The sequence below is a fragment of the Hoplias malabaricus genome, chromosome Y, assembly GCF_029633855.1.
Source record: "Hoplias malabaricus isolate fHopMal1 chromosome Y, fHopMal1.hap1, whole genome shotgun sequence".
In the NCBI taxonomy this organism is placed as follows: domain Eukaryota; kingdom Metazoa; phylum Chordata; class Actinopteri; order Characiformes; family Erythrinidae; genus Hoplias; species Hoplias malabaricus.
In genome coordinates, this window is record NC_089820.1 from 83,961,789 (window position 1) to 83,987,271 (window position 25,483).

The following is a 25,483-nucleotide window of genomic DNA, read 5'->3' on the forward strand; positions in this document are numbered from 1 at the left end:
AGCCTGGCTCTCACCATGGCAACCAGGACCCCCACCTTGCCTCTCCGCCCCCACCTTCACTCATCGGCAGGTGAGCGTGTGTGTGTTTGTGTGTTGTGTGTTCACGGCTGCCAGTGCTTGTGCAAAGCTGGAGCAAACACACACCTACCACTTTAAACGAGAGGAGGCAGCTGAATGTGACCTTCCAAAGCCACGATTACTGTCCTATTATTAAAAGCAAATCTGACATTTTACATTAATTAAATACCATTAGACTTTCAGTTACATTCAGTTCTTTCTGATGCATACTGTTCAAGTTTCTTTTCTAACATCAAAACAAAGAAAAGTATATTGTTTTTCAGCTCATGTGGGTTATTATATAATTACATGCCTTTAATCCACTAAAATGAATCATATAACTATGCTATAAATAATGCATTAACAAAATTACATTAAACTGTGAAGGAAAACAAAGAGAAGATGAAACTAGGTCTTTAATATGCATTAAAAAATGTAACTAAGAACATTTAAACATTGACCCAACATCACCTCTGTGAGTACATTCACCCTCAACTACCCCTCTCATTTTTATAAAAATACATATTGTAATATGACCTCGGCATTGTCAGGCGTCTCTAGTAACAACAACAATAAACTTCTAATAAGAGTTCTGTCGCTGCACAAGAAATAAAAAAGGAAAAGGACAGGAAAGAGTGAGTGAGAAGGAGAAAGAGAGCAGGGTTAGCAGGGAGAAAGATTTCTACTGGCAGATGGAGAGAGAGAGAGAGAGAGAGAGAGAGAGAGAGAGAGAAACATCAGAGACAGAGTGATGGCAAACTAAAGTAATCTCAAGCTGAGAGGCAGTGATGAGCTCTGCAGATAAGAAAGCGAAAAGAGGGCAATGGAGAGATGCTGCAAGCGAGGGGCGGTGTCCCTGAACCTCCCCCAGCCCTTTAGCTTCACCCTCCGCCTTCGCTCAGCGTGTTTTTGTTTACTTCAGAAGTCGAAGAATCTTCCAGAAGCACTGGGACGTCCTTTAGGATTACGGCGTCCCTCAGTTACAGGACGCTTTAAAACAGGGCCTCTCTGCTGGGAGCCGCTACACTGATGTAACCCACACACTTTTTCCCCTCACACACGCACACACACACACACACACACACACAGTCTCTCTCTCGCTCTCTCTCTCTGATGAAAAGCTTGCGACTTTAGTTTGACTTTGTATATTATCATTCATTTATTGATTTATTTTAGTTTTATATACCTTTCAAAAATGCCAGCTGCTCATATCCGGTTAATAAACAGAAATATGAGGCATCTATCTATTATTAACTGAAGGCATTAACTTACCAAACATTCAGCAAAGTCAGTAAACATGATGCAGTTTACGTCATGCTGCTCTGGGGCTGTGTATTATCCAGGGGGCATCACTAGACCCAGTTTATTTTCATTTAAATGTTGACGTGCCCCACTAAAATCAACCACTCAAATTCACTGTAGGAACCACATTTCCCATAATGCCCCAGAATGTTTGAGCAGCTTGAGCAGCTACTGCTTTCAGTCAGAGCCAGATTACTTTTTTTTTTTTTTGCACAGAGCAATGGACATTCATAAATATTTTAAAGAAAGTCAGCCACGCAACAGCCAAAGTGATGATGACTCATATCTATGTTATGGTTACAGCCACGTATAATATTATAACCTACCCAAAAGTATGTATCACACCTTTAAAACAAAGGCTTTCATTGAAAAGGCAGCTGTAGCATTAGCATAAGCTTTGTTTATTCTAGTTCATAAAAGGGGCATTGTTAACACAAGCTCAGAAACGGAGATTTATACGGTCTCTTCAGGAAAGGACTCATGAATAAAAAAGAATGCAATAACAAATTTCTTTAGTGTTGATCTGTTATTCGTATCACACCCATGGAACAACGTCCACAAGTTTTAAAACAAATTCATATATTTAACAGGGGTTTTACTCAGAGGGGTACAGCCATGTTCCTGTAAACACTGTACGTGCCCTGGGCAACGGTAGCTTTATTAATATCGATACCGATATCGAACTATTGCTTTAAACGATGTCTTGTCCTTCACCCCGTGGACGTGGCATGAGGTCGCGGCACACACACACACACACTCCGCTGCACTCCTGGACACTCTGACCTGCGCACTCTCTCTAACAAAGTCTTTCATTTGATCAGTCGTTCCGTTTCATCCCAGAGAACAAAGAAACAAAGACATCAGCGGCAACCTTGAGGAGTGAGCCCAAGAGCCGCTACGTCTTAACCAATGATGTCACGCTCTCCGGCGCGCACCATCTCCATGACAACCGCCATCAAAGACCAATCAAGGAGGAGGAATACTAGCAGGAGGAGGAAGTGTAATCATCTCCAGCGCACGCGTGCCGGATGATCAGCAACAATCTGATGACCAGAAATGATAATCAGATGCTAGCGAGGTGCAGCAGGCATATTTAGCAGATCATAATTAGCGGCGGCTTTACTATAAACAGATTAATGTGCTCTGAAAGTCAGCATTCAGGTGAGTTGTATTGTCCCCAGTCAGGCAAAGTCTGGCAAAGTATCAAATAGTCACAAATTTCTCCTTTTAAGCCACATATAGTCAATCAGCTGAGACAGGGAGCTTTGAAGCTAATGGAGCTAACATGGAAGCAATCAGCTAAGTGTTAATGTGTTCCTGCATGCGCAGCGTAACCTATGTTCCCAGGGTCTCATTTCCCCAGCGTCACTGGTTCCCAAGGTTCAATTTTCCAAGGTCCTATGTTTTTATTGCCCAATGTTTCCAAGGTCCTACGTTCCTAGGAGTCTATATTTATAGGCACCTATGCTCCCAGGGTCGTGTGCTCCCAGGGCTTCACACTGTCCATAATTTTGTCATATTCTTCAGATGATGATATGTTACAGAGCTTCAGAAACCACATACACAAGACTACTTCAGATTACAACAGAGCTGGACGTAGTGTGAGGTAATTATGAGATGGTTTAGGTATTCCAGCTGCTTATCCTATGCTAGTCTGTTGCTATTAATGTCTATTTGTTGTACTCTGCATTATATTATACACAGCTCTAGTGCAACAGAGAATAAGAAAACCACAGACACTGAATATGCCTCAGCTGAGTGACTACATTTGGGGAAAGAGTGAATCAGATTTTCCATCGAAGTGTCACCTTTAAGAGACTCGGAGGAACTGGGAGAGAGAGCAGATAATCATATGGGTGCAGTGGCGCCGGAAAAAGACAGGCATTGTCACACTCGTCACGTTCTAATAGATGCAGGTTCATGTCGGGCATTGCAATTTAATGTCAAGTGTTAAGCACACTTGTGGCCTCGTCAACCTTGACATATCAATTTACCCTTACCACATAGCTGCACTCCAGCTAGTTCATTAACAGAAAACATCTCCCGCTGTTTCCACACACACACACACACACACTTGTGTAATATACTTTCTCAAAATGCAAACATCCTCCCCTCTTTTGTTATTATATGTTTACCGTTGTGTCGTATTAAAAATGACAATCATTTTATTCAACAGAAAGTCGCCCTAAAAATGAAGTAACTTGGAAATTTTGAGTTTGAAGAATTGAATTGTTGATGCATTCGTTTCATTAAATAAAAAAAGTAGTTTGATTTGGACGAGTTAAAGACGGTGATTTTAATGTTGTGATGTTTTGATATTAACAGTCATGAACGTAGCGCATTAAAACTTTATTTATTTTTAAAAAATAATCAAATTAAAATGGTCTGTATTAATACTATGCAGCAGCTCCCATAAAACTGCAGAAGAGCAGGAGGATTAGAATTATACATTACACAGAAATGCTTAAAATGAAGAAGGATATGTACACACACACACACACACACACACACACACAAACACACACACGCACAAACGCACACACAAGCGCACACACACACGCACAAACGCACACACAAGCGCACACACACACACACACAGGCACAAACGCACACACACGCGCACACACACACACACACACACACACAGACACACACAAACACACACACACACGCACACACACACACATGCGCGCGCACACACAAACACACACACACGCACAAACGCACACACACACACACACACACACATGCGTGCGCACACACAAACACACACACACACACGCACAAACGCACACACACACACAAACACACACGCACAAACGCACACACACACACACACACACACATGCGTGCGCACACACAAACACACACACACGCACAAACGCACGCACACACACACACACACACACACACGCTCACACACACGCACGCACACACGCACGCACACGCGCTCACACACACATGCTCACACACGCTCACACGCACACACACACACACACACTGGTTTGGTTCCATAGCGACTCGAGCATGTTAATAAAGCCGTTAAAACCTCAGAGACGTACATAAGGCATGGCAGGTGCTGGCGAGGGAGAAGAGCACGACCGCTAACAGGAGCAGGTGGGCCGAAGAAAACACACAGAGCCCAGGTGGGCTTCTGGAAGGACGAGGAGCCATGGCAGGACTTCACACACGATCGTCCAGACACACTGCAGAGAGAAAGAAGAGTTAAACTTAGACTTGTTTAATCTTAGAAATAGTTCAGGTCTCAAAATACGGCTACAGGGGTTCAACAGATGTCACAGAAAAAACACTTTTTGATACTTCACTGCATTAGTCTGTAATGTGAATGTGAACCTCCCAAACAGAGTTCTATAAAAGGTCAACAGACTTTTAATGAACAGTGCATTTGGATAAAACTCAATTCAGGAACTTACATTTTTAATTTCTGTTTGTTACACTGGGTTATATATATTTTGGGGAAGGGGTCCTAAAGGGTTACATACTTATGTAAGTTTGCAGAAGTTGTGAGATAACTTCTCCATTCCAAGGAAAATGCGAGCTAAAAACAATCTATGTTTTTCTTTGTTTGCTCTGCTGGCGAAAACAAGCAACATTTTTCTCTGAGCTGCTTTTGCTCTGCTCCAAAAGGTGGCAGAGGCGATTGCTCTAAGACTGCAAGTGAAGCTCAGCTTCCCCTAAAATGTAAAAATAAGTGATCAAATATATTCTGTTGTGTGTACATGTCATTGAATAAAAACGCACTACAACGCGCTCAACTTTTGTTCAGAATCAGCTTCTTATCACTGGTAAAGACACAGCTTTCCTCTCAATCATTCCTGCAGCTTCACAGTGCTTTAAACAGTGTCCACAGAGTTCAATAGAGAAGCAGCGAAGTGCAGCGAAACGAGACGAGTCATTGGATAAATGCTGGGCTTTGTCCCGCCCATCGGACGCTCAGCGTCTCTGGGGGTCTATGGGGCAGTGGGCTGGCCTCGGCTGGCCCGGACGCTCAGCTTCTGCATGATGATTGGATGATCTGTGTGAGGCTGAGTCCCTTTTTGATTGACAGCGAAATGAGCGAATCAGCGATCCTTTGGTGTAAAGATCTTTTTGTAGCTGCTTGTGTTTGGAGACTGACTTCTATCACAGTTTCTGTCCAGCGGGTGCTGCTGAGCCCCTCCACCGTCACAAAGCACTCACAGGCGGACACACTTCACATGGGCCAAGGCCGTTTAAGCAGCCTAGCTCTGCTGGCCATTGAGAGGACACTAGTCAAGTCCCTGGAAAAGACGCCTTGTTGGTACGACAGGGTCACAGATCATTTTCTTGAAAAGGAACGGAGGGTAGAATTTACGTATAAATAAACCGACACATTTTATGATGTAGGCCGAAATTGAGCTCCCCCTCCTTGAAAGACCAGCATCCGCCACTGGTGGCACAGCACAGCCTTCAGCTACTGTTTTACTGTTAACACCAGTACAGCACATGTCTGATGGACCATAGTTCTGGTGTGTGACGCTGAGGCAGTGGCATGGGTTAATAATCACAGAAATAAGACTTAAGTGTTCAGCACATTCAGCAAAACAAAGGGACACCCCCCCCCCCCCCACCATCACCTCCCACACAAGACCATGGCCTACTCCTGATTAACACTATCACAGCAGGCATCTACTCGGGCCACAGCGACTTAAAGTACAACCCTATGACATTTATTATACAGGACATAGACATTGTATTAAAAATTCATTTCTGACTTTATGTCATTGAGCTGAACTTTTGACCCTCCGATGGTCGGGGGGGAGGAGAAACCGCCCTTGGGTTTCCCACGTCTGGAATTAGACCACAGCACAAGGCCTTATTTTCTCGTCTGCTGAATCTTTTTAGAAAACGGAGCTGTACAGCTTAAGACCCCTAGCACTGTGCATGGGTCCAACAGCAAAGAGCAGAGGCGCTGGTGAAGCCGACTGTAATAGTGACTATGTTGTTATCTACTTAAAAAATGGTGACTTTGTATAGAACAGTGATTAAACTTCCTCCATACTAACACTGGGTTACGTTTGATCTGTCCGTAACACAGGCACTGGCTGTATGACGGGAGGTGGGGGGTGGTGGAATAACGGAGAGTAGGCGGTGAATGTGGGGAGACGAAGCGTAGATACGGCTTAACTTAGCACGAATTTACGCTAATGCTAAAGTGCTAAAGCTACAATGTGCTAATCTTAAAAGCTCACTCATGTCTGGGGGTGCTGGGAGACTCGCCTATTGGGGTCAGTGGCCATTTCCAGCCGCCGGCTCGGTGGAGGCTCGGGTTCGTTTCTAGAGTCATGGTTCGTTGGTGGAGGCAAAAAATTCAAATGCCCGGTTCGTATCTTGGAAGGTTCGTTAGTATAGGCGTTCATTAGTAGATGTTCCAATGTATATGGGAGAGGGGAAACTTTTCAAGATGGGTGGTGACTGTGGCGGCCATTTTGAAGTCGGCCATTTTGGATCCAACTTTTGTTTTTTCAATGGGAAGAGGGACATGTGACAGGTTAATGCAATATAACATTGTAAATAATGATAATAATCCACCAATATACTCTATAATGATTGTTATAGACACATACATCCTGATTGAAGTATAGAACATATTGTGCTTAAGCTCATGACCTTAAAGTGCTTCTCACATGATGTACTCAGGACATGACCCTGGAGTGGAGAAGGAAAGTGCTTAACAATGCACTTCTGTAGTTAAATTAGAGAAGTAACATCTCTAGACAGATTTGAGTCTAATAAAGATGTTGAAGAAAACTTGACCTCGCCGTCTGCAAACCTTATGCTGACAAGAGGAAACAAGACAACAGATACATTTATAGCATAAGATGCCAGTTAAGGGAATGTCTGGATTTGTGAATGAGACGTGATGTACCAATGTTCCTGACACATGGTACACATGGTGCTTGGTGTACGTGCAGAAGGGGCACATGACCGTAGGGTGTACGTGACTGGGGTCCTATATATACTGCAACAAATGTTTGAATAAACTGGATATTGGAGTGAATACTTGACTCTGTGTCTTTATTCCTCTGATTTCCTGAGAATCAGTCTTCCTTCCTGGTTGCATTTAGACAATTGCCATAACATGACACATCAAACTCATTGGGAATTTCACAAGAAAACAAAGGTGTGCTTGGTTTTAATGTAACTTTATTCTTTCATGAGTTATTTACAAGTTTCTGACCACTTATAAAATGTGTTCAAAGTGCTGCCCATTGTTCTCCCACTCTTCACACACTGATAGCAACACCACAGGAGAAATGCTAGCACAGGCTTCCAGTATCTGTAGTTTAAAACCCAGCTCACCATTGTTTTTCTTTCGAAATTCCCAATAGGTTTGATGTGTCTTCCCATTGAAAAAACAAAAGTTGGATCCAAAATGGCCGACTTCAAAATGGCCGCCATGGTCACCACCCATCTTGAAAAGTTTCCCCCCTCCCATATACTAATGTGCCACAAACAGGAAGTTAATATCACCAACCATTCCCATTTTATTAAGGTGTATCCATATAAATAGCCCACCCTGTATGACGCCTATCTGCATTAAATGAAATACACAGGCTGATTGATATTGGCAGGGAATAGATCTGTAAGTAAAACATACACAAAATCATGCTGTATCTGCTTCAGTGGAGGACACAAACACTTACAAATGCAGAACAGATATAGTAGAGCCGAGCAAAGCAGAAATCTTTCCCCATTATTACGTAATTAATATCTTACAATATCACAGAAGAATTGCTTACACTCTGTTCAGCTCATAATGAACAGTCCACTCTGAAAGGAATCTATGTCTAAGTGCTGTGGAGCACTTCCACGTTGGTGTAATCCATTGTGGCATTAATCTCCAGCACTTGTGCTACCATTCAACCATCGCAGATATGGATTTTTTCACGAGGGGCCCATTAATTATTGAAAACTTCCCAAGCAGTGTGTGTTTTACTGGCTGGTCTTCACTTTAGTAGCGGTGAACAGTGTGAGTGTGTCTGAGCGATGGGGGAGGGTGGATATTTCACCAGAGGCTGAAGATTCCCCTGCCACAAAAAAAAAAAAAACGCTGCAAAACACCCCAGCGCAGGTCAATATCTGCACCAGTGAAATCGATTTCCCTCATTTCGGGGCGTGTGCAGGTGCGAGAGCCAACGAATATCATGTCTGATATTACCTCCATCCACACATAACTCCTTCCTTACTACGCAGCTTCTGGACAGTTCATTTCTGATGTATAACACCATACGAAGCACAGCTACAGTGCCCCCAGACTCTCCATGGGACTGAGCGATAGCAGGTCCTATTTAAGGCAGGGAGATATAATCAATCAGACTGAGATTACCATAAATCTGTGCTGGCCACCGGCATAAAAAATCCTAACCAGGAGCCACTGTCCGTTAGCATTTGGAGTGGACTTTTTTTCTTTGTCCCTAAGAAATTTCTTTAAAGAAGAAAAGACATCAATCAGAAGGGCTCGACGATGTGATCATTTACATCACAATATATTCCTTAGTCTTTATTGATATGATATAATTCTGATATTGCTACGAACAATAGAAAACCCACTAATAAACAAACTGCCAAGAACCATGACATCACCGTCAAATACAATGGCTTTGTCAGTATTCATATTTTTAAACTAAATTTGAAATTGAGTGCATTTAACTGATGGCAGCGTCCTGTAATGAACTTTACTCAGTGAAAGACACAGTAAACAATGTCAAAATGTAGGAAATGTTTTTAAGCCCCAGAGATTATGATTTAAAAAGGTATTTATTTGAGCAGTAAGTGTTTATTTGTTAAAACACAAACAAACAAACAACAAATAACGCCCCTCATTAGAATAAACCCAGTCACATGACTCCAGTGTGATCCTCTGTGTGTGAATGTGTTTAACTCTGTCCTTGTGGAGTGTGTATTATTTGAGGTGATCATCCAGTGCCTACTTTTGGTGGTGAATCAATAATGACTTTAAATGATGTTTGCTGTGGACATTGTTCTTCAAACTCAGTCTCACCCACTGCTTTATAGAGAAACATTATCTTATATTTCTGATGTGTTTTATATTATTATTAATCTGTGTTTACTGTGATTATATACAGCTTTACACCAGCCCCACACTCACTGAGGAGGCATTAGTTTAAATATATATCACTATCTCAGGGGCCTCAGACTCCTGCACAGTGCTGCGTATCGAAATATGTTAAAAAATCATTGTTATTAAAATATTAAGATAATCTTTTCAGAAATAATTAACACCGAAACTCATTACGTGCCTTCATTTTCTAAGAAGGAAAAAAGGCCATTAACAATAATGAATCATTAATCAAACATCTGTGTATCTCCTGTTGGCCTTTAATCATAAATCAGGAGGGGGGGGACACGTCTAGTCTGCACCGGTCCTAACCAGGAGAGACGGTCCGAAGACATGACTGCGCAGAAAAGACATCAGCCTGGAATTGGAAATTAGCATATAATAATAATAATAATTTATAATCGCCCTACCTCTAATATTCCTCAGTCTGTGTCCATTACTGGCCTCAAGACAAACTGATTTCTTCAGAATAGATCTCTGTGGGCCTTAATTTCTAAAAGAGGAAATGACTGCAGCCTGAAAGAGGAAATGACCAATAAACAACAATTAATCATCTCTCCACCTCTCGTTTTCTCCGGTCAGCCCTTCATCATAAATCAGCGGTAGTCGTGACTGTTTACAATTCCAGCAAAAAAAGCAACTGTCCGTTACTACCAGCCTGGGCCTGAGCAATTGCAGCACCTATTTAAAGCGTCTGATATCTGAATAGGGGTTTTATCATAAATCAGTGGTGGCCGCATTCATATAAAACTCTAACCAGGAGCCACTGTCCATTACTGGAGGCAGGACCATCGATCCGAGATTGATCTTCACCAGAATAGATTCCCATGTGCCACTCCTCCACTTTCTGAGGAGGAAATGACATAGGCGTGGAGTAGGAAATCAGCCGCTAACAGCTGTAATTAAAAACAGTGTGGACTCATCAATACGGTTTTCAAATTGGGTTTTTTTATTATTATTTTATCCCGTGTGCTTCCACCTCGCTTTTTAATGAAGAAATGACCAATAACAACAGTTTATAACCTCACTACCACAGGCTCCAGCTGGACTTGAGCCCGTGGGAGTTGTCTCTATTATTAACCGTTTGTGAGACACATACAGAATAGATTCACGTATGGCCTTCACTGGCTGAACAACAGAAATAAGATCAGTCTGAGACAAGAGCTGACCAACGTTAGAGTAAATCACTGTATCACTCGAGTATTTGTTTGTTACACTGGGGTCAAGTCAAATTAAAGCTTATTTGTCACATACACAGGACAACTAGCATAAATCAGCATTAGATAGAGTCTGAAATAAACAGAAATATATATAAATATGGGACATTGTGGAAATCTATTGATCAAATCGAGTTCTAAATAAATAGAAATAAAATACAAAATAATATACAACATAATACAGCTATGGAGTATGTGTAAATAATCAGACTGTCTGCAGTGTAGTGGTGAATAATTCTATGTAAATGCAAAATGTGCAAGGTTTTTTTTTAAGGGTTATTAATATCCATCAAAAAGAAGGTCCAATGTGTGAAGTGTCCATATTTTGTGAAGTTTACTGCTCAGAAGCTATACTAAAGTGTAGAAGTGTATACTAAAATACATTTCAGCAGTGTAGGCCTTCAGATTTGACCAAATTAAATTAAAATAAAATACGTTTCAGCCTTAAACTAGGCTTTTAGCTTAAACACAGCTCTACATTCCACGTAGCCACCCAAGCTAACAGAGCAGAGATGTATGTCCATAAAAATACTCTAAAACCATGGACAGACTCCACGGCATGACCAGTTCAGAGGGGAATATCCGCCATTTCCGCAAAACTACAATAAAGAGAAGCACTCTGCAAGGACTGCATTATTAGCATCACATTTTAGTAGCTGCACTGTTATTTAAGACTAGCTTAGAGTGCAATAGAATCTGGGGAAATACGTTAATGCATCACTCGTGCCTTAAAAAATAAATAAATAAATATATAAATATAAAAATTGCAACTACAGTTGTGTTTAAATGATTCAAAAAGTGAGTATACGAGCAATGGTTAAAAAATTATAATAATAAATGAGTATCAAGGCCTGTTAAATGCTCTTAGAGCCAATAAGCATTAATGATTATAGTAAATAATAATACCACCGCTAAATTACATTAGCATTTAGATCCCGAACGTTTGTTTGTCCTGGTTTCCACAAAGACACAAAGAGCTAAAGCTTCCTAGCGTCTGCGTCGGGCTACGCTTTGAATCAAACATGGCTGCTCACGGCTCCTGGCTTAAACCAGCGTGACCTCGTCCAGATGTCGCAACACTGCATGATCCACAAACACAGTTAAACAACGGATCATACCACACCAGATGTGAGCCTGACATGGTTTTGCCGGACAGACCATACGTTTTTATCTCTGCTCTCCTTTAGCTGCGCAAATGCACAATTATGGGGAAATCTGCCTTGAATTGTTAATTAGGGTCGTGAAGGTTTTGTTTTGACGCAGGTGAAATGAGTGTTCATTCTTGTTGTAATGGGCTTCCACAAATGCAGGCGGGGGGAAAAAAAGCCAAATGAACCCTTCTACGAAGTGCTGTACTGAAAATGCAAATCACGGCCCTTCTGCTGCTTCATCAGAGGGACATTACAAACCGAGTCGAGGCATTTCCCTTCGAGCACGCGGACTGAGCGTTCACCTTTTCACACAGACGTACGGTTCGGCTACACACACACACACACACACATAGTGGATCTCCTGTTGTCCCTCGCTCTGGCCTGTCATTTGTAGTTAAGGCTCATTCAACCCCTTCAGAGCGACTGTGGCAGGTTCATGTTTCACAGAAAGTGAGGTGGAGTTTAAGTTTTTAAGGACATGGCACCTTAAGAAAGCGAGCACACTGGACAATAATTATTATAAAATCACTACTAGAGCCTCACTGATTCACAGATTTATTCTTTTCTACTTTCCAAAAAACCTGTTTAGAGTTCATTCATTCATTCATTGTCTGTAACCTTTATCCAGTTAAGGGTCGCGGTGGGTCCAGAGCCTACCTGGAATCACTGGGTGCAAGGCAGGAATACACCCTGGAGGGGGCGCCAGTCCTTCACAGGGAAACACACACTCACACATTTACTCACACACTCACACCTACGGACACTTTTGAGTCTCCAATCCACCTACCAACGTGTGTTTTTGGAGCGTGGGAGGAAACCAGAGAACCCGGAGGAAACCCACACAGACACAGGGAGAACACACCACACTCCTCACAGACAGTCACCCGGAGGAAACCCACACAGACACAGGGAGAACACACCACACTCCTCACAGACAGTCACCCGGACCGGGAATCGAACCCACAACCTCCAAGCCCCTAGAGCTGTGTGACTGCGACACCTACCTGCTGCAACACCGTGCTGTTTAGAGTTAAATAAACTAAAACAGAAAAGCCCTATTAATATATTGTAAGCTCCATCTCTGAGCTACAGTTTTATATTTGAGACTTTTATGTTTGAATTCCAGCTGTTTATTTCAGTTGAGGGGAATGTGACAAACAACATAATCCAATTACAGCAGTCAGTAAAGGACTATTAAATACTGCATTTCTTAAGCATTTACATATCAGCAGGCTCCTTAATATCACCACAGGTCACAAACATTCAAACAGGCAAAGCTAACATGCACATACACACTAAGCACTATATATATTCATATATTATGCATTAGCTCCTATTTGTAAGTGTGTATAGAGAGAGAGAGGGGGGGAGAGAGAGAGAGAGAGAGAGAGACAGAGAGAGAGAGGGGGGGGACAGAGAGAGGGGGGGAGAGACAGAGAGAGGAGGGGAGGGAGGGAGGGAGAGAGAGAGACAAAGAGAGGGGGGAGGGAGAGAGAGAGAGAGAGAGACATACAAATAAAGAAATAAAAGTCAGAAAAGCAGATACTGACCACTCTGTCTTTTTAAACCCGTCTCAGCTTCATGTCCTGTTTTTAGTAATCCTCAGCAGTATGAACCGGTATGTCTGCAAAAAAAAAAAAAAAAACAGACAGGAGACAAGAGATTACTGAATTATGTAATACAGAAGCTTTCCCTGAGCAGTAAAGTAGTATACTGTTACTGAAATGTCTTTACTGTCTGAGTGCTTGGCTTCCAAACGGATCCAAAAAGACAGGGCATCCACAATTAGTTCATTCAATTCAGTAAAAAGTACTCGAGTGAATGACTGTGCACGCAGAGATTGTAGAGTTTCCACAAAATAGCATGAAATAAAATGACATACTCTGTAGCAGCTGCACAAGAGCTTAAAATCACCATGCTAAATGCCAAGCACTGGCTGATGGGGCATAAAGCCATCACTGGGCTGTGGAACAATCAGACTACTCTTTTTGGAACTGTAGAGCATCATCTGATATCTTTAGGGTGAGAATTTGGGACACAGATCTAAATCATACAACATCAGCTGCTGACCTCACCGATGTTCTTGCAGCTAAATACCATCAGATTCTCACAGAAATGTACACGTATCTAATATAAAGTCTTCCCAGAAGAGTAGAAGAAGATATTGCAGTGAAACTTAAAAGGCAGTGTTTGCTAGCTCTGCTGTCTGTTTGCACGCCGGGAAAAACTCCAGTGCTTATATGCAGCCCTAGCTCAGGAAAAGGGAAAAAAAAAACTCTTCTTGGTCTTGGTCTGACATGGCTTAGGTGTTTTCTTTGTGTGTCGCTGGCTGAGCCACGGCTGATAAACGGGGGGAGTTTGGATGGTGGACAGATTCCATCAATAATATCTATTCCATCGGTGGGTAATATTGACTTATTTTTGCAGTTACCGATTAATTAAGGTGGAACTGACACCTATTTCAGGAGACCACCAACTGCATGAACGTAAACACACTGAAACTGCTACAAAACTAAACAGATCGAGATACAAACGAGGGTCCATGGTCATTCAAACTAAGAACTAAACAAGTAAAACTTCAGCTACACACAAGCTACAGTCAGTTTGTTACGCCTCTGGAGCCTGCGGAGCCTCTGTATGAACACAAAAGGGAGGGAGGGTTGTTTAGCTGCAGAGTAGTTCCCCAGAATCATTTGTGTCACCTTTAATGCACTTCATTTCTAAAGAAATGTTGGAGGAGCATATAATGTGTTTTGAAAGTCCATTTTACCGTTTGCATGCTTTTGAAAAACGTATGATCTAATCACTAATCATAATAATTAATAGATCACTCCCTTACAAATATGATGTCATAGATCCTAATACTTTGCTTCCTTCATGGATCTTTGCTGTACTCAGAGCAGTGTAACCATGCAGGTCAGTGAATTAGAGCCATGCTGAGTCTGAACAGATGCTGCTGCCTTTCTTAATCACACATACGCAATGAGAAAACTCCTTCACATAAATGTGATTAAAACAGGCGAAATATACAGCTCCCATCTGCAACATATTAGCTGCAGTGCCATTATGGAGCATGTCTTAACGAAATTTAGTGACACGTTAGAGACACTTTAGAGGAATAGTCAAAGGCATGGTGGCATGTATCTAGATGTCTTTGCTTTTTCTAACCACCACCACCACCACCACCAGCACATCTAAAGCTGTTATTCATCCTTGGTGCATTGAGGCGTGTCTTGTCTCACTGTTGCCTTGTCAACGACATCTCTCTCTCTCTCCTCCTCCATCTCTCTCTCTTTCTCTCTCTCTCTCTCTCTCATCTTCATCAGCCAGCGATCTATTTGTGCAGTCCACAGGCTTAGTCCGTGGACCTCTGGGAGCGTTCATTTCCATGACAACCGCTCCGAAATCCAGCCAGCCAGCATGATCTCCCTGCCAAGCTGGAGAGAGTGACCTTAAGCCTGGGCACGGCTGAGGTTAGCAAGACCAAACAGGACGCTCTAAAACGGCGCAGGAAGTCTTCAGGCCAGCGCAGATGTGTGGAGGTTGAAATTCAGGGTCAAAAAACGAACAAGCACAACAGCAATTTGTAGACGCGCTTGAAAGGATCAATAGCAACCTTCAGGTCAATATGCAGCTTTAGCACCCTCAGGACTAAAACAATACTTTGGCATTTCTCAGCCTGCTGCAATATACAGTTGATTATCACACAACAAATATAGTGGTCCGAAGAATGGTAAACACCTCGTATAAATAGGGAATTTATTTTAAGCTCCACCCATTGCTGATACAAAATATACATTTCTCAAGACTTGTTTAATCTCCATGAAAATCACGAAAAAAACATACAATGCACTGCACAGAAACTTGAGGTCACCACGTTCAACAAATATTGGCTAGAAGAACATAAACCTCCCCAGCATCGACCAACTGAGTTCTCTAGAAAAATGCAGCACAATCCAGTACTACAGGCATTAGTAGGAGTGGAGTTTATTACCCAAAACTAATCATCCGGCCTCAGTACCTGATTCACTAATGATCTTGTGGATGAATTAGGTCCTGATAGCAATGTTCCACCGTCTAATTTAAAGCCTTCACAGAATCGCAGCAGCTGTTATAGTAGGAAAGGAACACAATCTACTTGTTAATTATTAATTAGTTTATAAATTAATAAATAATTTCAGAGGAAATGTTGGATATGCAAATGTTCTTGGCTATGTGTGTACCGTGGACAGTGGAATGTGTATTTCAACCCATTTCAGAAGAGGCTAATGACATATTGATCATGCTGATAATTTAGCTGCCAATACAAATATGATTCTGTAAGCACTGTGCCTCTCTTAGGTAAATTAGGAACATCCTGATAAAACCACATACTTGCTACAACAGGCCACAATAACAGTGGAAGAGTCGAATATTAAAAATATATATATATATGTAAAAGTAGAAGCTAATCGCTAAATGTTATGCTAAGTCCTAGCAAAGCAGCCCTGAAGCCATAGCCTGAGTTGAGTGGCTTTCTTTACTGTTAGCACGGCGGCTAACAGCTGCTGAAGGTCATGGCATCTGCAAAGCAGCAACCAGAGACAGGCAAGTGACACACTTAGGCGGCACACATGGCCGCAAAGCTGCTTAGTGAGGGCGATGGCAGCATATTGTGTGGGTGTTCAATGTTAAATGGAGCTAGCGCTGGTGCAGATGTGTTGAAAATGACACTAATGCTTAACAGCTGAAAACAATGGAGTCGCTTCAACAAACAGCAACAACTTCCCCCTGAGCAGAGCAAATGCAAGCAAATGCAGCCATGCTAGCTTCTGCTCAGTCTAATTTGAGAAACAACTGTGTATGGTTAGCGGCTGTTGTTTTTTTTCCTAAGCAGTATAGCGTTACCATAGCAATGTGCATGTTAAGGGGGACAGGTACTATACTCCATTTCATGACAAAATCCTAGATTCATATGAACACAACAAGGCCCTGGTGCAAAGCTTTGCCCCACACCGGCCCGAGGAGAAAACTGGAAGCTCTCCAAGATTTACCAACAGACCATTTATCTAAAGCAGTTCTGTCACCTTGCTTCTCTCACGCACACTCACAAACGTACACACTGTCATTCTGGGCTATTCCACCGGGCCTAGTATAATGAAGCTCCTTTTTAGGTAGTGTAAATGTGTTTTGCAAAACCAAATCATTAGAGGAAAATCAAGATCTGCAGATGCTGGCGAGTTAGCGTAAAAGCTCTTATGACTTCCACAGTGATATTTATTTCATAATCATTTCAATTTAACAATCAGTTAATTATTTGTATGGACTACTAGTCACTCTACAAATTAATCAATTCTGCATATGAATTAATTCAGCAGGCAGTCTAGGGTTTCAAATAAAGTAAATACATACTTCAAAAAGCAATTGGAAATCTGCTATTTCCTGTCACCCCTCAGGACAGTTAATACTTTTAATTACATAGCTCAACCTCACATTGATAGCCACACTATTTCACATTTAAATAATTCCAATAATTGTGTGTGATTACGGTTTAAAGTGATGGTAGAAATAGCTACAGTTTATTGCAAAGAATATCATACTAGGAATATTCTGACAAGGGATTTCTAGGCCACTGCCAATATCCATTATTACCTTTATCAGTTATATGAATTCACTTTTTTTAATTAACAGATATTACACATCTGTCCTAACACCACTGTATACAGTATGCAATTTATAAAAATGTATAAACTAGGATATTATATTTAATAATCCTGAATTGTTTTTAATATCACAATGTAATAGTTACATTGAGTGTTAGCAGACTATTACCAGTGATACCAATATCAATACATTTAGTAAAGTAGTTAATAACCGTAAACAGTAGTGTTGAGAATCCATTTTGATTTATAATATATTTCCATTACAATATACTTTCATATAATATACTGTTACCTGTTGTGGAGCTTCCTATTGCTGATGGCTCCCGATCAGAACTGAGACAAAATGTATCATAAGATTCAAAAGTTCAGATCTAATATAATCACAGAGCTCACAACTCACAGCTTCATAGCAACTTCCCAGAAAAGTGCTCTCCTCACGTAGTACGCTCCACTGCCTTTAAACACCCTAAAGCCCACCCCGGACTAAACCAAAAGGCAACTAGATAAAAGGCAGGTGGACAAGGAAATTACAGAAACCCCACATCATTTCTACACTTTTTTTCACTCAGAACACATACATGCATGCACACATGGACCCCAGGTACTTTGGTTTCTACCTAGACCTTAAGTGTATGGGTTTCTCGCACGCTACCATTCTTAGAGGAACCAGGTTAAGTACCGTGTCAGTGTACTTATTGTCTCTATAATGTCTTGCACTAAAGGTTTTGAGAAGACGGCGATGTGCTCAGAGCCCTGACCTCATCACAAAATGCTCAGGAACAGGTTTGTACCTATGATAATAAACATGTAACTCCTGACTAGCATCACATACAATTATACGATCATTAAAGCATTACAAATGTAAAAAGTACAGTGAGTGCATCATCAACTATCAGGAATACTGGTCAAGTCTAAACAGGGGGTTCATTCCAGTTCCCTCCTGATACTGATATGATTTCATTATCAAAGTAAAATCTAATTCTTAGCTAAAGCTAATGCATTACTAGGGAAGTACCAAGGAATGTATAAAGGTATTATATAATCAGCGTGTTCAATTCACTATTTACTGCAGCTGAAGTGTTATCACTGTATATGGTCACACTCGGTATTTTGTACATGTCGTTTTCACAATAACAAGCTTGCCGGCTCAACCACCATTTTCTTTCAGCAATTTTCCACCATTATTTTTAACAAGATCCTGATGTCAGGTCCTTGACTCAACATGGCTGAATAGATATCAGCAAGGCATTTTCCTTGCCATTCATTTCTCTTTATCATGGCCTCCACCCTGTCAGGAAGCTGACCTTCATCGCCTGCTTCCTCTCCATCAAAGGCAGACCCCCCACTCTGGGAGACTGTCTGACAGCCAAAAAGTTTGAAAGTTCAATAGTTGATTAAGCTTCGTTTCTCTTTTTCATGTTCCTCTCTTTTTTTTTAAGCCACTAGACAGGTTTAGAGGCAAGCCTCAAGGAGCTTCCCTTTTCTCTGTCTCTTCGCTTCCTCATCGCTAATGATGTGGGTGGCTGATTCTGGTTCTGCATTCCACTGGCAGTGATTTGTGTTTGCAAATGTCTTTTCTAAATTTCACCCATTTCTGTTCCTGAACACACAGAATGGAGTATATCACAACCGTTCTGTAACTAAAAATAATATTCACATTAAAAATAAATCTTAAAATGCTGCCTACTGCTACAGACTAGCGCAGACTGTAGACTCTCTGTAGAATGTCAGTCCCTGATTCCAGCTGGCATAGCAGCCAAAACCTGATAAAGGCAGATGGGAAGGCATCATGGGGGCAGCGCGCATACGCAGAACATGCCGGAAACGTGATGGAAAATACACAGGAAGGAGTGAACGCTAAAGCAGCAGGTGACAGATTTGAAGGGGGGGGGGCACAATCATAACAGATTATTTGTCTAATCCTAAAAAAAGAATCCCACCGACAATCCCCGCTCTAAAGGAGGACTGCGGATTGTATGTCACGCTGGTAAACTTTAATTAATATCAAGTCCCAGTTTCTCATTAGGGCTCTTCATTTGCATAGCATACATGAAACTTTAATGAATTTGATCCGAGGCCAAGCAGGGGTCAAACCCATTTTCAGGTTTTTGAATCTGAATTGACGATGATAGACGACGGGGACGATTTCATAATTATTAGGCCACACGGGCGTCTTTACAATGCAACCGCCAATTAGCAAAAAATTAAATACACTTTAGTGAATTATTCCATATCAGAAATGCTGTGTAAAAGATCTCCATAATCAAACACACATTTACAGAAGTTCTTTTCAATCTGGGGCTTTCTACATGACAATTTAGACGACTAAAATGATGTCGCATGAAAGGGATTGATTGCTTGTACCCAAAGGAAGGCTAAAGTACCACAGGACTTTCTGTAAACCTGCGAATTGAAAGTGGAAGGTGAAATGTTTGAAGTATATCCCCATCTCTGTGGCTCAAGCAATGATTGTGGTAGGGAAAACAATCTAATTTCCTTCTAAGACAGACAATGAGAACACTTGCAGGATCCGTATCAGAGAGATAATATAGAGGACTGTTGAGCTGCACTCAGACTGTAAATGTCAAGAGGCTATGACAGCTTTGATATTTATCTATGGTCAGCAGACGAATCAATCAGAGCTTTACAAGCCTGTTCAGAGTGCAGTATTAGGTCTGTGTCTGTTTAGAAAGCAATGCAGCTCTATACTTGGTCTGCAAAGGCTTGGCTAAGCTATTAACAGCTGTGTATTTGAGTAAAACTAGGGTGACCAGACGTCCTCTTTTACCCGGACATGTCCTCTTTTTTAGACGTAAAAAAAATGTCCGGGTGGAGTTTCACAAACGTCCGGGATGTTGTTTTTCTAGAGCTTACATAGAACTTCGAGAAGTTTCGTTCACAAACTAGTCCCGCCCTCCTCTACTCCGATTGGTTCACTTGAGTGAGAAGGGGGCGTGGTGAAGTAGCCTAAAATCTTCTGATTGGACGGTCTGAGTGTAGAGCTACCGTTATTGGTCGATAACCTTCTCTGTAAACATTTAATTGGTCAGTCTGCACGTCAGTAGTCCTTGTTTACGTCAGGCAAAGCTCATGTACCCACCCTCACCTTGAGTAACTATTTTGGGTTTTACCATCATTGATGATGTTATGGCCGATAACTTGACCTCAAAACTGGGTACAGAACCCACTTCCAGAACGCATTTCCAGTACTTGGCAGTGGCACACCCCCCCCCCCCCAAAAAAAAATTGTATATTTGTCTAATTGTGTCCGTCCTCACATAAAGTCAAGTCAACCAAGGTTTTTGGTTCTCCAGTCTATTTCACAGATGTAAGGTTCTTGTTAGGAAACTGATGTTAATGGTAATCTAAGATAACAAGGCTCAGTCTTGTTCTTGAACAGTGCCTTCAAAATGTTCAGGTTTCTCATCCCGGAAATGTGAATGTTTCTGCTGACATGACTTTCCGGAGAAGGCATGGCCCCTTGGTAGTCACTAAGCTAGCTGCTGGTAGTGCTATTTTAGGCACCACATCTCCAGAGGGAACCAGAAATCGGTAATGAGGAGCAGCTTAGCGCCTGAATGAGCCTGGTTCCCTCCATCTTCTGGTTTATATTTTGTTCTCTCTGCCCTGTTTTTAAGGGTCACTGTTAGCCTGCATTTAGGCTCGGCTTTTGGCGTCGCTGCTACCAGCCTGCTTCTTTCCGATAAGTTTAGCAGTTCTTAAATCCGAATAGGTAATTACTGGAGATACAGCAGACTTGCATCAGATGGAGGAAAAGAGGATTGGGCCATGGGAGCAGGTATGAACTAAGGAAGATGTTTACCCAGTGGTGTGGAAAATGGAAGCGTATCTAATGTTATATTCTTAAAAATGTTTTATATTTCACACTCTGCGAAGCTGCTGTGGCACACAGCGAGTATAGGACGGTATAGGGATGTGCAAAATGGCAAATACAATTATTATACAATGGATGAGGGGTAACATTCATTCAACTAATGAATAAACGAAGGTAAGTAGTTTTCTTAGCAGACGCACACATATAAATGTACAAATGGTAGCATAGGGATTAGTCGTGTTCATTTGTTTAATAGTAGAATCCTCTTAAATTTATGTCAACTATGTAAAATATCAAAGTTCAATTCAGTTCTTAAACATGTCTCATGTTGCAGGGTTATGTAACCAGAACCTGCCAAAGAAAGGATTAATTTCTGAGAGTTTGAAGAATCGTAGCTCCTTCGGTCACAGCACAACCCCAACTGAAAAATGACAGCAAGGGCTGCAAGTGCAAGTTTAAGTGTAAGATTTGAACATGTCACATCGCTAACATCAGTCTCAGATGAACTCAGGCCATCTCAAAGGTGCACCAAGGAAGGAGAGACCTTGCTAGAGCACTGGAAAAGAGCCTCTGTACACCAGTGCTAACAAGGTCTCTCTGTCCTGGGCTTGATTTCTGAGGCAGTACACTTCACACCGGCTTGTTATTATATGTATCTATGTTTGATTTTAAATCATCTAAATTTGGTCTGTATTCACAAACCCTTAATAAAACTAGTGCCAATCTACAGTTTTTTTATTTTGTGTTTCCGGGGGTTTCTTGTGACAGTGAAAATGAATACACCATAAACAAAAGACACCTACACACTACCAATGAGATTATATGACATCCCATTCTAAATCCACATGCATTAATATGGACTTTCCCCCCCTTCCCCCTCCCCCACAGATGTAACTACTTCCATTTTCCTGATAAATGTCCCTTCAAGTGTGTGTGTATGTGTGTGTGTATGTGTGTGTATGTGTGTGTGGGGTGGGTGGGGGGGCGGTTCATCTAGAGCAGCCAACTTTATGTTGGCTGCCATTTTTGTGGCTGAGTTGCTGTGGTTCCTACTGTTGCTGTGGTGCCTCAACTGGGTGCTTCTGCTTGAGATGGTGAAACAGATTAGTCATTCACATTTTTTGGAGCAAATTCCTCTGTCTCACGGTCACTTTCCACCGTACTTCCCTTTGCCTAAGTGACTCGTAAAGAATGTATGCCGTATTATGTGTAACTGTATGACACCGTTACATAAATGAGTCAGAATATCACTATAATTATATTAACTTTTTTTTTTGTTTTAAAAACTATGACGATATCATCATATTCTCATAGAGGCTCATCATGATTTTTAATGATAACACACACATCACCCAGACACCTATTAGTTATGAGCTGTTCTCAAGTTTTACCATCAACAATAAGAATCAAAACAAAACTGTAGGTAATGAGGAAAAACACTGACAACAGTCACAGGTGCGATAAAGTTTTTAGGTTTTAGGAGAACTCATAAGAAGTGGAGAAAGCTATAAATAGGCTGTTTCCCACACTGGGAGCTTGTTAGTGCTCCTGTTGCACAAAGCTGGAGCTCTCCATGAGTAACAACAGAGTTTGCTGATGCCTCCCAGGGTTTTGAGAGGGTAGCTCTTTCAGAAACTGAACAACATTCGCTATTAGAGAAAATCCTAAATTAGTCATTCTTTAGAATAAACAGGGATGGCGTTCCAAATTCAAATGAGAATTTAGCAGAAAAGGAATTTGGCCTACACTAAATGTCCAGAACTGTATGGGCTTATTATTTGTGTAATTCGCCCAGAGTATGGTGCACCCAGTGTGGAAACAGACACTCAATTACCAACAGGTTGTAAAATATCATTACAAAAGGATGAAATGTAGCAGGAGACTCTGGAGCTGCCCAAAGTCATAGTGTCCACTGCCAATAACAGGCTTAAGGTGTACACAGCCCCCGGCACTGGGCTATGGAGCAGAGGGACTGTATTCTGTGAAGTGATGGAGCTCTGTCCAATGCTTTAGGGACCAGCTGGAGTGAAGTTTGTCATGCAAAACTAGCCGTCCAATATCACTACCTGACCTCGCTGAGGTTCCTGTGGCTGAATGCAATCAAGCCTTCCCAGAATAGTGGGAATGTACTCCTCAAGTGTCCTCAACCCAATTTCCAGTTATTTTTCATATTTCATTGTTACATTTAATAATATGTTTGTAAAAAAACATAAGGCAGTGTTTATTTTGAGTAGATTACAATTTGCAGGTTATTTTACATTGTATTAAACATAAATATCCTCCAAAAACATTTATTTTAATTGTCTATTTATCGATGACAACCACAATTACAATGTGTACAATGAATAATGAATGTATCAAAATAGTCAAATGATTTGTTGATCGTTCCTTAAACAAATGTAATCATACAAAGGTACAATGCAATCCATGAGATTTACACATCTAATGATAACTCAGAAGCTGTATTTCTATGTGACATACAGGAAATAAATACCATTATGACTGCCATACATTAACTGTCAACCAGACAAACAGCAGAGAGCCATTAACACGACCAAATACGAACATAACTACGTCCAAAAGTTTGTAAACGGATATTATTCCACAGTTTCTTCTGAAATCAAGAGTTTGTCCCCCTTCTGGGAGTAATTTACAGTAGATTTTGGAATATTGCAGTAAGTGTTTTATTGCATTAATTCATTATGCAGCCAAACAGTCCCCCAGTGAGGTACATTCAGGATCGCAAAAGGCACACTTCCTCATTCCAGAGAACGCAGTTCCACCGCTCCACAGCCCAACGTAGAGGGGTTTTATGCGCATCTAACTGACTCTTGGCACTGGGCATGGTGACGTTAGGTGGATGTATAGTTCCACAGTATCCCATTTTACAGTCTGTGCATTTTATGGAGATTGTACAAACAGTGTGTGTGTCAGCAATATGTGCAGTGATTCCACACACTGCACTTATGTTTTTTTCTGCTCCAACACACCTGATTCATCTCATCAAGTTAAGCTATCTATGAGCTGAGTCAGGTGCATTAGATCAGGGAGAAACAAAATAAAAAGTGCAATGCATTTCAGCGCATTTTTATGAAATGCATGGGAACTGATAACAGCAGGACAAAGAAATAATTAGCTGAGCTCAGACAAAATTGTGCTTTAAACTGTCTGCACCCTTTCCTATAACCTTTAAATAAAGCCTCGTCCCCACTGGTCATGTTTCAGCCAGGCCACAGATGGTCGGCCACTTCTGAGTGTCGGGAAAAGCTCAATCAGTACACAGCCCGAGGAGACGGGGCTTAAACGAACAAAAACTGCATGTTTCTGAGAGTGGTTTTAAAAATGGAAAGTAATTCAATGTGGAAGGTCGTGAGAATAATATTATCGCAGTCGCATAATCCCTATACAGACAATACCACTTGGACTGTCGTAGCGCGTGTCTTCAGGCGTCTCTTTATGACCTTTCATATGAAAAGCTTCGTTTGAAAAGTTCCGCCTGTTATGACTTCTCTGCCACTCTGCATTATGACACATCTGACCAAGCACCTTTCTTTTCATCCTGTCATAATGGAAACTAGACGATGACATAAACATGTCATTTGGGTCAGTGGGTCAAACAAGGTCCATTATATCATGGTAATATGTAAATTCATTATGACAGCAGCATCACTCACATAACGTCAAAGCTAGTTGCATAAGTCTGTTTTAAATGTACAAATTAAGACTAAATGATAGGGATGTAAAATATACCGTTCCTTAAAGGCATCATTCACGACTGTAATCAAAAAGCGTTCATTCATTCATTGTCTGTAACCCTTATCCAGTTCAGGGCGGCGGTGAGTCTGGAGTGCACCAGTCCTTCACAGAGCGACACACACTCACATATTCACTCACACATTCACACCTCACACTTTTGAGTCGCCAATCCACCTACCAACATGTGTTTTTGGAGGATGAGAGGAAACCGGAGCACTCGGAGGAAACCCAAGCAGACACAGGGAGAACACACCACACTCCTCACAGACAGTGACCTGGAGGAAACCCACACAGACACAGGGAGAACACACCACACTCCTCACAGACAGTCACCCGGAGGAAACCCACGCAGACACAGAGAGAACACACCACACTCCTCACAGACAGTCACCCGGAGGAAA

The 25,483-nt window shown here is 41.5% G+C and overlaps 1 protein-coding gene across 11 annotated transcripts in view; it reads right to left on the reverse strand.

The window, feature by feature from the left end:
- Positions 1–25,483, reverse strand: part of LOC136677641 (receptor-type tyrosine-protein phosphatase S-like) — a 178,030-nt gene that overhangs the window by 128,990 nt on the left and 23,557 nt on the right. For 6 of the 11 annotated variants that reach the window (XR_010796386.1, XM_066655225.1, XM_066655227.1 and 3 more), the window contains exons 1-3: positions 17,784–17,916; positions 13,400–13,473; positions 4,422–4,565 (exon numbers count right to left, since the gene is read on the reverse strand). Coding sequence is in view for 10 of the 11 variants with exons in the window: in XM_066655225.1 (XP_066511322.1) it covers positions 4,422–4,533 (112 nt within the window). In the remaining variant the exon portion in view is untranslated. Of the gene's footprint in view, positions 1–4,421; positions 4,566–9,891; positions 9,998–13,399; positions 13,474–17,783; positions 17,917–25,483 lie in introns of those variants that run through there. The other 5 variants (XM_066655229.1, XM_066655222.1, XM_066655228.1 and 2 more) reach the window with 3 other exon arrangements.